This window comes from Eubalaena glacialis, chromosome 4 (assembly GCF_028564815.1).
Source record: "Eubalaena glacialis isolate mEubGla1 chromosome 4, mEubGla1.1.hap2.+ XY, whole genome shotgun sequence".
Lineage (NCBI taxonomy): Eukaryota > Metazoa > Chordata > Mammalia > Artiodactyla > Balaenidae > Eubalaena > Eubalaena glacialis.
In genome coordinates, this window is record NC_083719.1 from 46,324,147 (window position 1) to 46,337,980 (window position 13,834).

The 13,834-nt window shown below is 37.4% G+C and overlaps 1 protein-coding gene across 9 annotated transcripts in view; it reads right to left on the reverse strand.

Moving 5' to 3' along the window:
- Positions 1-13,834, reverse strand: part of PDE4D (phosphodiesterase 4D) — a 721,935-nt gene that overhangs the window by 201,472 nt on the left and 506,629 nt on the right. For all 9 annotated transcript variants that reach the window (XM_061189275.1, XM_061189273.1, XM_061189277.1 and 6 more), the window contains exon 3: positions 3,518-3,554. In XM_061189275.1, coding sequence (XP_061045258.1) covers positions 3,518-3,554 — 37 coding nt within the window. The remainder of the gene's footprint in view (positions 1-3,517; positions 3,555-13,834) is intronic.

Consider the following 13,834-nt stretch of genomic DNA (forward strand, 5'->3'; position numbering starts at 1 on the left):
CCCCTCAAGAACTCTGGCCAAATTGTGACTACACCCTTGGGAGGAAAAGGCCACCTGCCGACTGGCATCAGCTGACACGGCATCATTCCTGTCAACACTTACCCTAAGGGAATACCCAAACCAAAAGATTTTGACCCAAACACAGGAGAATATTTCAAAATGGAAACCAATAAAATATTTATTTTCCTGGGGATCAAAAGGATTCTGAGCTTATAGGGGAAAACATAAGAAATTGGAAGTGGGAAAGTGTTTAGGTTGAACACCAGCAAGAATTTCTAACCCTGACAGTGTTTTAGACTTGGGAATAGAATCTGGAGGGGTATTGTAGGATCTTGTATTGTAGGATCTTTGCTGAAGATTACGTCTGTGCACGATGCTTCAGCCCTATCCATCAAAGTGGAATATGACCTTACACGTCTTCCTAAATTCTCTCGTAACTTAAGATTTTATTCTCTTAGCTTCACAGTAAACTGTGACTGGGAAACAACAGGGAGGGATCTTTTCGTGTTTTGGAGATGAAGGCAAGCATAAAGAAATGAGTTCTCAAGAGAAGGCAGAAGATAAGATGGGCTTGGGAAGAGACTTTGACCAGTTTAGAGTAGGAGGCCCATCTTAAAGAATTATGGGAAGGAAAGTAGGCACAGAAAAATAAACCGAAAGGGATAGAAAGTAAAATGTCAGTAGTAGTTATTTTGGGGTTTGGAATTATAGGAAATTTTCTTTTTCTTTCTTTTGCTTATATTTCTTTTCTATGTAAAAGATTTTATTTTGAAAGCAGTATGGCTTTTTTCACCAGAATAATCTAGTGTGAAGTTCCAAACCCCAAAGCATGCTGGGGAAAGGGGGGAAATCTTTGGCCTATTTGAACACTTCCCTGAGTGACCTGTCTAATGTCCACTGTCTTCTGTCCATTGGTATATTTGACCAAATAATGTTGGTATCAATTCAAGTGACATAAACATCTTACAGCTTAAGCATTATAATATTTAGCATTAAATGGTGAATACTCCAGCCTGTATTAAAAATTTGAGGCGTTATTGGTTAGGTCAACGAAATAAGTTAGTGGTGCCCAATCGGGCTGAAGAGAAGGCCATAGACAACTGCCACTAACTGGGCCTTCTTTCTTACCTGCTTCCCCAAAGATGCTCTATCAAAATTGTTCAGGGTTAAACAGGCTTTTTAAAAAAATTCTAGTAGAGCTTTCCAGATCATATACCCTAGTAAAAGGTCATTTGTGAAAACTGTGATGAAGTCACTGAAAAAGAATCTGCAGCCTCTGGGGCAATAACCACCTTCTATAAGGTGTCATGAGTCATTAAGCTAATCATAAGCAAACTTTCCTAAATAGATTCCAGGATTATTTTCAGGCATCATATATGCTTACAAATTACACAGAGCTGGTTTTATTCAAAGTTCCAATTTCAAGGGCATTAAGTATATATCTTATTTATTTAAACAGTTCACTAACACAGACTAAATGATATTTTACATATATATATTTCTCAGTATACTGAAATTCTATTAGTTTTTTGGAGATTGTAAGTACACTAAAAAAAATGTCTAATTATGTAAAAGACTAGATTTCCTTAGCATTTAAGAGTGCTAATAGCAAGGTTCAAGTCAAATTTATTGACCAGTTAGTTGGAGATTCATACATACTACCTGAAGTAAGATGATAAGGTATCATATACAGATTATTTTTTTCCATATTTTACTATATATTCATGTATATTTTTCTTACAATACCTAGAGATTTTAGTTAGAAGCAAGAATAATAACCTAAATAAACTCAAGTTGGAATGATTGTTTCTACATTTGGTGATGGTTATTTATATATTATTTTGCCTGATTTATTCTGTCTACTGAGAGCTCTATATCTAAGAGCTCTGAGCTCTTAGATATAAAGTTATGGGTTCTCAATAGCAACCAATTAAAAGTCCTTAGCTTTGTAAGATTTGCTCTCACAAAATATTATGAAAACATATGATTGTAAATGTTTTGAACATAGAAATATAGATATTAGAAAGAACTAATGATATCCAGCAAAACTTGAAGCAAATGAGACATTAACCTTCTAAAAGGATGGTGGTTGCATTCTATCTTTAATTGTCTGCATCAATGAAAAAGATCACTATATACTTTGCTATTTACTGACTCATTAAATTTTTGGTCTAAATTATAGCAATTAAAAAATTTCAGGAAATTTGAAAAAGTGGAAGAATCATACATAATACTGCTATCCAAACACTGCCATTATGCATTTTTTAAAAACAATGCGTATTATGACGTTTTGGAGATGAAAGAACCCTTACTGATAACAACACAAAATTCATTAAGTATTTTATTTTCTAGAAATTGTGCTGAGCGTTTTACAAGCTTGGTACTATTTCAATCTCTTGACAACGTTATGAGGTGAGTAGTCTTGTAAGTGTCATTTCACAGAGGAGGAAACCAGGCTTGCCCAAGTTCAGTCAGTTGCCCAAGTTCATTCATTTAGCAAGAGTAGATGATGGGCTTTGACTGGGCCCTGACTATCTTAATCCAGCTGAGTCCCCAGTTTTACCAATTGGAAAAAAGCAGTCTTAGGCAAGTTAAGTGAGTTGCCCAAGGCAGTAGAGCTAGTTTTGATGTAGCCTTGATTATGATTTTTATAACCCTCTAGATCACTTGTATTCCAATATTTAACATTTCCTATTAACAGTCAGTGTTGGCCTTAAACATGCTTCATGTCCCAGGTTGAATCAGTTTTATCCCATTCTATCCATAGTCTGTCCATACCAGTGGCTCTCAACTTTTCCTGAGAAAATACCGTGGCCTTTAAAAATTACAGGTGTTTGGGTCCAACCCCCAGATTTTTGGATTCAATTGATCAGAGGTGCAGCATGGGATGAAATCTTTCTAGCTGATTCTAATGCGTAGCTAGAGTTGAGAAGCACTGGTCTATACAAAGAATATCGGATTATCAACCACTTTATCTATATTCCAAAATTCTTTAGATGGTTTTTTCACCTTCTAGCATTTCTGTCATGTGGTTAAAGTATTTTCATGATTTGTATACCTAAAAGGAACAAATAAACATAAATATGTCACTCAGTTAAATCTTTGGACAAATAACGTGTTTAAAAAAAGAGTAAATAAAGCATCAGGTTGAAGTGGAATACGGAATTTCAAGCACTGATCATGCACCTAATTATACTAAATGTAACTTAATCCATGATATAGCTTTCCTCTTTTAGTGCTTATGTCAGTTAAGGAAATGTGGTCCCATTTAAGTATGTCACTTGGGTAATTTGTAATTTGAAGCAAAGATACTCATTGGGTCTAAGGGTTTATAGGAAACAGACCAATATGGCCAAGGTCACATTCTCTAGCATGGCTTTTAAATTACTGGAATGAACCACAGAATTTGTATTTGTACTTGTGTTTGATTTAGAATGAAATTAAGAACCCGAACTAACCCTCGCAATTAAATTTTCAGATGAGTGAGAAACCTGTCCATTCAGCAAGCTGGGCTTACCTGTGCAAAGGGAGTCACAATCAGGTCATCTCCATGTCTGAAAAACAAACCAAAGCCCACGTTAGATGGCACTGATCACTCTAGGACCACTTTCGAGCAATATTAAATAGTAAGTTTCTCATTCATAAATCCCCACAGAGAATTACAGTAATTCCATCCTTATTCTTCAACACATGTTCTTCTCAGTCACGGGCGTGAAGATGTGTCTTCTGGGATGTTAACCATTGTCCAGTTCCCTGGGTGAAAAGAGGGGCTTCTTGATCATCAACCAAGGTCACTGGCACTTATTAAGCGCACAGGATATATAACAGTAGAAACGGAGATCCAGCAGCGGGGCCTGAGTTTTACTCTTTGCTGCTTATGGTAAGTATTACTGAGGGGCGCTGTGGAAGGAGCCAGCAACGGCAACGGCTCTGGTGAGAGGTCCCTGGACCATCTAACGTTGGAAGGTGATGAGCATCAGGTGCTCTGCATCATCATGCGTGAGCCTTGGATGGGCTCGGAACTGTGGATGACGTAAGACTGCGTCATACTCTAATAAAAATCAGTGAAACTTTTCAACTGACTCACGTCCCAGCCGCCGTAGTTACGGGGGAATGTTACCCCGTGTGTGCTGTTGCTACAGCAACCTCAGTGACACTGTGCCGAGGATGCAGGAGCAAGGTGTCAGCATGACGTGTCTTAGAGGGACAGGGAGAGTCAAGGAAAGTTGTGAACATCCTGCTTGGAAGAAAGTAAGAAACCCAGGCCCAGACTTCTTTCGTGGTGTTTCTTAGTATGAATAGTTCATGAGAAGGATTTCCAAAATCTCCACGGGATATTTCTTGATCTAGCTAGCTGGAACTCTTTGATCAAAAGGGAATGGAATTATTCTACACAGAAAGCTTCCGGACATGACCCTAACTGAGAACATTGCAACTAAATGGTTCACTCACTCATGAACAATTCTGGAAAGGGCTTAAGTGACCTAAAACAGCCCTCATGAAATATGCTTCGGCACAAGCAGCGTATGGGTGACGTTAGTAAATGGATTGCTGCCAATAATTAGACCAGTTGTTATGGTCATCATCAAATTACACAGAGATCTTGAAATTCAAAGTGTGGGGAAAATAAAGCAGAAAAGGGGTGGAACACACTTTAAAGGAAACGTGTGTTATTTTGCACCCTCTTTGTTCCACAATTACATCTTTTGAGGGGCACTGCTCTTTGGAGAGATTATTCAGAGAGCCAAAATTTAACTAATACAAAATCTAGATATTTTCCCAAGGTACAGTCTTTTCTTCCATTTTATTCTTTATAATTTCCCGACTACAAAGTTTATTTTCTAAGAACTTAGTCATCTTGGCCAAGGCACAGTATCATTCTGAAATCAATCCCTGGAAATAAGTCTTTTAATTTTTCACATGAATTACACTGGACTTGAATCACTCTAAACTGAAAAGCATGTGCATGTGTATTAAAACACTTAATTCTATCTTTGGTTGTTATTTCATTCCCAAGCACTATAAAATATTTATTTAGAATATACAACATTTAGGGTAATTTATCAGTCTTGCTTTCTTTCCGTGTCAAAGCATAAAGAAAATTAGTTATAATTTTAGTGATGGAAATATTTCACTCTTGACTTGCCCAGAAATTGTTTTTGCCAAATATCTCAAGACCGTCTCATTTTAGTCACAGAATTATTTCTAGCAATTCAGTGGCAAATGTCCTCAATAAATAGCCTATCCTTTTCAAAATTATGTAAGGTTTAAATTATCGCTGAATAGGGACTTCCCTGGTGGCACAAAGGTTAAGAATCCGCCTGCCAAAGCAGGGGACACAGGTTCGAGCCCTGGTCCGGGAAGATCCCACATGCCATGGAGCAGCTAAGCCCGTGCGTCACAACTACGGAGCCTGCGAGCCACAAATACTGAAGCCCACGCGCCTAGAGCCCGTGCCATGAGAAGCCCGCGCACCGCAACGAGTCGCCGCAACTAGAGAAAGCCCGCACGCAGCAACCAAGACCCGACGCGGCCAAACATACATACTAAATAAATAAATTTATCAAAAAAAAAAATACATTATCTCTGAATATATACCGAATGTATAATGACAGAATCTTTGTCCAAGTCTTTGTCGGTAGCCTGCCCTCGAGACCATGGGCTGAACTGGAGCCACCCACTCTGGCCCCTGTGGCGGGGGCAGCCTCTCCCTTCCCTCAAAGAGAAGCTTGCTGAGTCCTGAGTCTGCACTGCTGGCCCCTGGAGGTGGGGATAGGAGTCTCAGCAGCGCACCACTGAACTCCCTGTTCTTCCTGGGAGGGATGACAATAGAGTCAAGAACTACTCCCTATGCCTCTGGCCATCCTTCCGCTACTTTTGTATTATTTACCACAGTGCTTTCATTTCTACCCTCATTCTTTCTGTAATAAGAAGCCAGAAACACTGGCAAGAACCTGAAAGAGAGAAATCAAAAAGCAAACCCTCACAGACACCTCACCGGGATCCAGAAACTGTTTAAGCACTTAAATGGGGAAAAGCTCCTTGCCCTCTTGCAAAATAAGCTCAACCAACAGCAGCACCTGGAAATACAGTTTTGTAACCTAGTTCATTTCAAGACTGTGTTTGAAACACACGAGGCAACGACCTTTCCACGCTTTATTATTACCAAACCAGAAGGAAAAGGGCCTTTCCACGCTTTATTTTTACCAAACCCGCAGTTAATTAGAAGAAAGTTTATACTTTATTGAGAGAAGATTTCTAATCCTATGAAGCTGTGAAAAGCATTAGAGGCCACCAAGTACCTGCTGCTTCTGAATATCACGCATTGCAAATTTCAGGATGGTAAGTGGCTGGATGAACTAGTGCTTTGAAGAGGGGCCATGGTCTGAGGCTTACTTCCTGAATGTTGTGCAAACTTTTTGATCTTCTGTGCTTCACTCTCTCTGGCTATAAAACCAGAAAGACATTCTCCTCTGGAGTTTGTCAGTAGGATTAGGGAAATGATAAACATACAGAGAGTGGCATTTTGAAGTCCTGTTGTCTTTCTTCCCTTAGGCTCAATACTATCACCCATTCATCACCATCTTTGATCCACCTCTTTTAAAATTAGAGGGTCATTAGAGAACAAGTATGTTCTTATTTTTAATATGCACATAAAAATGCTACTGGGAGCCCAACATAAAAAATGCATTTAGAAGCATAAAAATGCTTCTGGGAGCCCTGTTTGACAACACCCAGGAATTAGCCACAGGAGGAACTTTCCTACTCACCACTCTTTACTCCCATGTTCACAGAAGTACAGACATAGAAAATAAACAAACAAATACATACACAATGTACTTGATCTTGTAAAAGCTAACATTTATACATATACTGAATATAAAATACATATTAACTGTAGAAACTTTGGGAAATACAGAAAAACTTTAAGAGCCATCCAAAGATAACTGTTGTAATGATTTGTTTTTTCCAAAAAAATAATGTGGGCTCTGAGAAAATGTAAATGTCACATTTAAGAATATAATGAACTTTTTAAAATTACTTTTGAAGGAGGTATTATGATTTCCATAAACTTCTAGTAGACAAAATACTACTAAAACAAACAAAAAACAAATGAAAAACTCTGCTTCACTGGTAGCAGATTCACCTGAGGATATGGCTTCTCTGCATTGCTTGGCCTTTTAGTTTAGAACTAGCTCCACTGTAAGTAAAAAAATTAACTAGTCCTTCTGCTTATGGAACCCCAGGGACTGAAGTTCCTATAACACAAAGCCAACCTCAGCCATACCTGAAAGTGATCTTCCTCTTTGATGCTACTGCCACTTAGAATTCAAGTAATCCCTTTAACACAAAAGCTTGGTCCTGTGGTCAAAATCACAACTACAGAAACTTGCACTTTGGAAAGAATGTCCAGCAACATTTTACTGAGAACTAAAAATAATGTAAATTAATATAAGATCAAAATTAAAGCAGTTCAGTATTGTGTACAGTAGTATCTTTCAATTTGAAATTTTTCAGTGTCAAATTCCAAGCCATTTGTGCATGTCTGTATACACAACTCTGATGGTTTTTTGATAATGCTAACTATAGTTATCAGTCATCAAGTTGAAATGATTACCCTCACTTGAAGATCACCTTTGTGTTTATATTCCATATCAGCACCAAAAGAAGAAACCAAATTACAGCCCTTTGCCCAGTGTTAACAGACAAATAAACTAATACTTATTCTACAAAAACAGGTGACTGAGGTCATCCAAGTTCTTAACTTTATGAGGAAACAGCTTTCTTTGTCCTTGAATTGTAATTTCCTAATAGACTTGAGTGGTAACTTATCCTGGCATCCCTTTCACTGATGCCCAGGAAAGTCACTCAATGTTTTGTTGATTTCAGCTCTGGGGGCCCTTTTAATATGTTCCCAGTATTTTTTATTTCTTAAATGGGTTTTCAATATAATTATTTTAAAAAATCAGAGTACAAATATCCAACAAACTGATAAATAATAATGGTATTACTTTCAAACAGTTATAATTTTTATAAAATAATGATAACCAATATTTATCAAATGGTTACTCTGTGCCAGGAACTGTGCAAAGCACATTTCACTGATTATCTCCTATTAAATTTTTTTTTGTACCTGAGGAATGGAAGGCCCAAGAAGGACAAAAAAATCACCATGCCCATGGCGTGATGGGGTCAGGATTCAAAGGTAGGCAATGTGACTCTGGTGGGTCTGTGCTAAAACACTGTGCAATTCTGCACCAGTAATGGCATTTATCAATGCCAAAAGCACACCCCAAACAACGCCTAATCTCTAGGCATTTTCCATTTCATAAAGATGATATGTACCATAAAGACAACAAATGGAAGAGTTAACATATAAATGCAAAAAAATCAAAACAAAAAAATTACTAAAATGACTTACAAAACAAAACAATCTCTACCCACCTGCTGATTTTCATGTCCTTCTACCCTAAACTAAAATAATAAAATGAAATAAAATAATTTTTGGTTTCTTACTGAGGTGATAATTCTGGCTGAGAGTTTAATATCATATGCCTATATTCAGAGTGTAGCAAGATTACATGCATATCATATGTAACAAAGGCCTCTGGAGATGGCATTTATGTGCATATATATATGTATATGTAAACATCTACATATAAATGTATTTATGTATATATTGTGTGTGCATGTGAGTGTCATTCTAGGGAAAGCATTTTGATTTTCTGCCTCTGTATTTCAAATGGGGTGGGGGGGGAGATAAAGGTACTGTATCCACCACCATACTTATCCGCATAGAGAAAATTTACTATATTATTTTGCCTGTACTACTCAATATAAAAACTCTTCAAAGACCATCTGCTCTGCGAATATTACATTTTAAGGTATACTTCCTAAGATTAAAAACATATCATGTGGGGACTTCCCTGGTGGTCCAGTGGTTAAGACTTCACCTTCCAATGCAGGGGGTGCGGGTTCGATCCCTGGTCGGGGAGCTAGGATCCCTCATGCCTCGCAGCCAAAAAACCAAAACATAGAACAGAAGCAATATTGTAACAAATTCAATAAAGATCTTAAAAATGGTCCACATCAAAAAAAAAAATCTAAAAAAAAAAAATCATGTGTCAATGCAAGTTCATCAATTATAACGGATGAACCACTCTGGTATGGGGGCAGAAAGTAAATGGGAAATCTCTATACCTTCCTCTTAATTTTGCTGTGAAACTAGAAATGCTGTCTGAAGTCTTAAAAAATTAAAAAGACAAAAATATATCATATAACTTTAGAAAGGGATGTGACCTTGGAAGTTAGTCTTCTGAAATTTAAATCATTTGCTCACTTCTTATTCACATTTTTAAGAATTAAGGCCTTGGCCTGATATTTGACCAAAAACATTCTAAAAATAAAACCCTCAGTTTTAGGCCCATGTGTGCTCATATCACATGCACTGATGAGAAAGTAAATGAAATTGGAGCTAATGCAACATAAGCAAAAATTCTCTAGTCTGAAGTGTAATCTCGTCTTTATTTGTCATAAAACAAAAATTTAGGCTTCGTTAGAGAATGTACATGATGCCAATAAATGGCCTCAAATTTGTTAGTTAAATGATGGCATGAAAGATCGTCTGTTTTCAGAATTATTCAGCAAAAGATTTTCCAGTTGTAAGAAGTTAAAAGTGTTTTGTACATGTAGAGACACTTGCTAAGCCTACTTATTTTGTTTAATAAAAGCTAATACAATAAAGCGGTCCTTCTAGGCGTGTTGATGTCACAAATTGTTGTCACGGAACTTTGATGACGGACCTCCATGGGGTGGGGAGGGGGAAGGAGGACAGGGAAAGGACCGAGTACACAGCAATCTTTCACAAGTGCCCTCACTCTGTTGTAGGAACAGTTTCTTCCTTTCTAGTTTATCTTATTTGACAGGCCCGTTCTTAACGTCAGCGGCTCTGCCTTCTTGGTTTTTCTCTAGGATGGGTTCCCAGGGAAAAGATTTATGGGTAGCTAGAACAACAGTTTTTTAAGATCTGCATGAGGTAAAATGATGCAGGAGATTAAAAGGAAGGGTGTGATCAAATGGAGAGGAGTGAGGGCAGTATGTGTTCTGCATGCCTACTATTACCAGACCCTGCTCTACTAACACACAGTATTTAATTCTGATGCCTCTGCATTAAATGGATGCTCATATTCCCATCCTAAGATAAGGAACTGGTTTCTGAGAACTTAAGTAACTCATCGGTGGTCATGCCCTTGGCAAGTAGCAGACTTCAGTGGTTTCCAAATGCCAGGCTGAGACCTGGTACTGGCCCAAGAGAATGTTCATTGGTCCCTGTGAAGGTGAGAATAAACATGAACCATGGAGTAAGGTTTTTTAAAAAGTCATATTAAAAAAAAAAAGCTAACCGTATTCCTTTGGAAAACTCTCCTTTATTCTGAGAATATGTGCCACTCCCTTTGTAAAAAATTCTAGTGAAATGCCTTTGGAAAATAAAATGATTGTGTATATCGAGGGGAATTTCCTTGTTAAATAAATAAAGTCATTTATCTGGCAAAGTAAGCATTTAGTAACCCTGGGTCAGTCCCCCAGATGGTTTTTGAAGTCTTAGTGAGTCATGAAATCCCAAGGCATGAAAATGAGCAGTGGAGTTGGATTTAAACCCAGGCTTTAAATACCGTTTCGCTTCTACTGCATCATGCTGCCTTCTGCATGCACAAACGGATTCAGACCATTCTGAAGCCCCATAAAAGTACATATTCTAGACTCTAGAACATCACGGTCAAACAAAAGTTTTTGCTGTGATGGAAATGTTCTCTCTCTGTGCTGTCTAATACAGTATCCACTAGCCACTGTTACTACTTAGCACTGAAAATGTGGCTAGTGCAAGTGAGGAACTGAATGCCACTTTTATTTAATTTTAATTAATTTAAATTAAGAGAAAGTCACCTGTGGTAGTGGCTATCATCTTGACCAGTGAAGCTCTTGAGCAATCTTTACAAAACTTCAGTTTTAAGTTTTCCAAGGGAAGACAATGTTTTATATAACCAAAAAAAAAAAAATCTACTCTAAGCTTGGGGGCAAAAGAGCATTGATATATTAACATAACAAAAATACTTGATTGTTTGGCAAAGACCCTAAGTGGAAAGATTTGCCCAAATGGCCATCAAGATTCTCCACCCATGAAAGGGAAAAAAAGATTTTAGTTTAATTGCTTTGCTTATTATATTCTCACCTAGAGGCTACTGTGCCTGCCAGCAAATGCCAAAAGGTGTAGTCTAGCAGCAGTTGCTGATCGAAATCACTATGTTCAGGGTCAAGATACCTGGATTCTAATTCATGGCGTGCATGTGTGTGCACATGCAAGACACATTTTTGAGCAGAATTTTGTGATTTCTGAAACCGAGTTAATATTTTCCATTGTTTCCTTACATGATTGTTTTGAGAATCAAGTGTTAAACTTTAGAGGAGAATTCTACGTCAGCTATAAAGATTATACAGACGTCAGGCAATTTTAAGAATGTATTCCTTTCTATATACATCACTTCCCAAAGAGTGTACCGAAACTTAGAGCCACAAAGGGCAAAACATGGTGGACCTTGTAAATATCCCAAACTTGAACTGATGTCTTCGAGGTTTGTTCATGAACCTTTAAGACATCCTTTCACCACTTTCAAAGTGCTTCGGTGTTTGGAGTGCTGGGTTATAGACAAGCTGTCTGTCTGGGAAACATCAGGTTCCTTTCCTGGATAAATATAGTACAAGATGGGCTACCTTTAAACAAATGTAAAACAAACAAACAAACAAACAAACAAACAAAAACCACCAAGAAATAGTGAAACACATAGGAAATTTTACCTAATCTCTATAGTAGGTGGGAAAAATGAATGGAAACTCAACGTATTGAAGATAAATAATGAGCATGAAAAGACATAAAACAAAAGTGTGCTGTCAACACATGGAATTAACTCCGTGATTTGATGCAAAAGAGTTGTTTTTACCAACTGCCTTCTTTTTTAGCTTCTGTAAAAATGTACTCATAATTGAAAATAACAGTGATTGAATGAAAGTTTTATTGCACTTTTTAAAAAATCACCACAGGGACCTTTAGATAACACATAAATCATAATGCTTGTTTTCTGATTTTCCTGGCAAAAACCCCAAAAATCAAACAAAGGAACAAAAAATAACCAGCCAAACAAACAAAACTGGCCCTGGTGGATAGAACAAATTCAGTCTGGAGTTCTCTAAGTCCCAAAGGAGGAATCAATGTTGAGACACGGAAACATGAGATCTGCATGCAGCCCTGTTCTCCCCGGAAGGAAAACTAGGAGCTAAAAGGGCTTGGTCTTGGGATCATTCATAACATTTACTAGCAGGCGACATCATGCACTGAACTGCTTAAATGATTTTCTGTCACAGTGTAGACTCCCACATTTGCAGAGATGTAAACAGATGTCCTTTCTTTTTCTGCTTTTTTCAAAATTAATTTTTATTGGAGTATAGTTGGTTTACAATGTTGTGTTAGTTTCTGCTGTACAGCAAAGTGAATCAGTTATACGTATACATATATCCCCTCTTTTTTTAGATTTCCTTCCCATTTAGGTCACCAAAGAGCACTGAGTTGAGTTCCCTGTGCTATACAGTAGGTTCTCATTAGTTATCTATTTTATACATAGTAGTGTATAAATGGCAATCCCAATCTCCCAATTCATCCCACCCCCTCGGTATCCATAAGTTTGTTGTCTACATCTGTGTCTCTATTTCTGCTTTGCAAATAAGTTTATCTGTACCATTTTTCTGGATTCCACATATAAGCGATATTATACGATATTTATTTTTCTCTTTCTGACTTACTTCACTCTGTATGACAGTCTCTAGGTCTATCCACGTCTCTGCAAATGGCACTATTTTGTTCCTTTTTATGGCTGAGTAATATTCCATTGCATATATGTACCACATCTTCTTTATCTATTCCTCTGTTGACGGACATTTAGGTTGCTTCCATGTCTTGGCTATTGTAAATACTGCTGCAATGAACATTGGGGTGCATGTATCTTTTTGAATTATGGTTTTCTCCATGTATAAGCCTAGGAGTGGGATTGCTGGATCATATGGTAGTTCTATTTTTAGTTTTTTGAGGAACCTCCATACTGTTCTCCATAGTGGCTGTACCAATTTACATTCCCACAAACAGAGTAGGAGGGTTCCCTTTTCTCCAAACCCTCTCTAGCATTTATTGTTTGTAGATTTTTTGATGATGGCCATTCTGACTGGTGTGAGGTGATATCTCATTGTAGTTTTGATTTGCATTTCTCCAATAATTAGTGATGTTGAGCATCTTTTCATGTGTTTATTGGCCATCTGTATGTCTTCTTTGGAGAAATGTCTATTTAGATGTTCCCTCTGTTTTTTGATTGGCTTATTTGGTTTTTTTTGAAAATACCTAGGAATAAACCTACCTAAGGAGGCAAAAACCTGTACTCAGAAAACTATAAGATACTGATGAAAGAAATCAAAGACAGCACAGATGGAGAGATATACCATGTTCTTGGATTGGAAGAATCACTATTGTGAAAATGACTATATTCCCAAAGCAATCTACAGATTCAATGCAATCCCTATCAAGTTACCAGTGGCATTTTTCACAGAATTAGAACAAAAATTTTTACAATTTGTATGGAAACACAAAAGACCCTGAATAGCCAAAGCAGTCTTGAGAAAGAAAAACAGAGCTGGAGGAATCACGTTCTCTGACTTCAGACTATACTACAAAGCTACAGTAATCAGGACAGTATGGGACTGGCATAAAAACAGAAATATAGATCAATGGAACAGG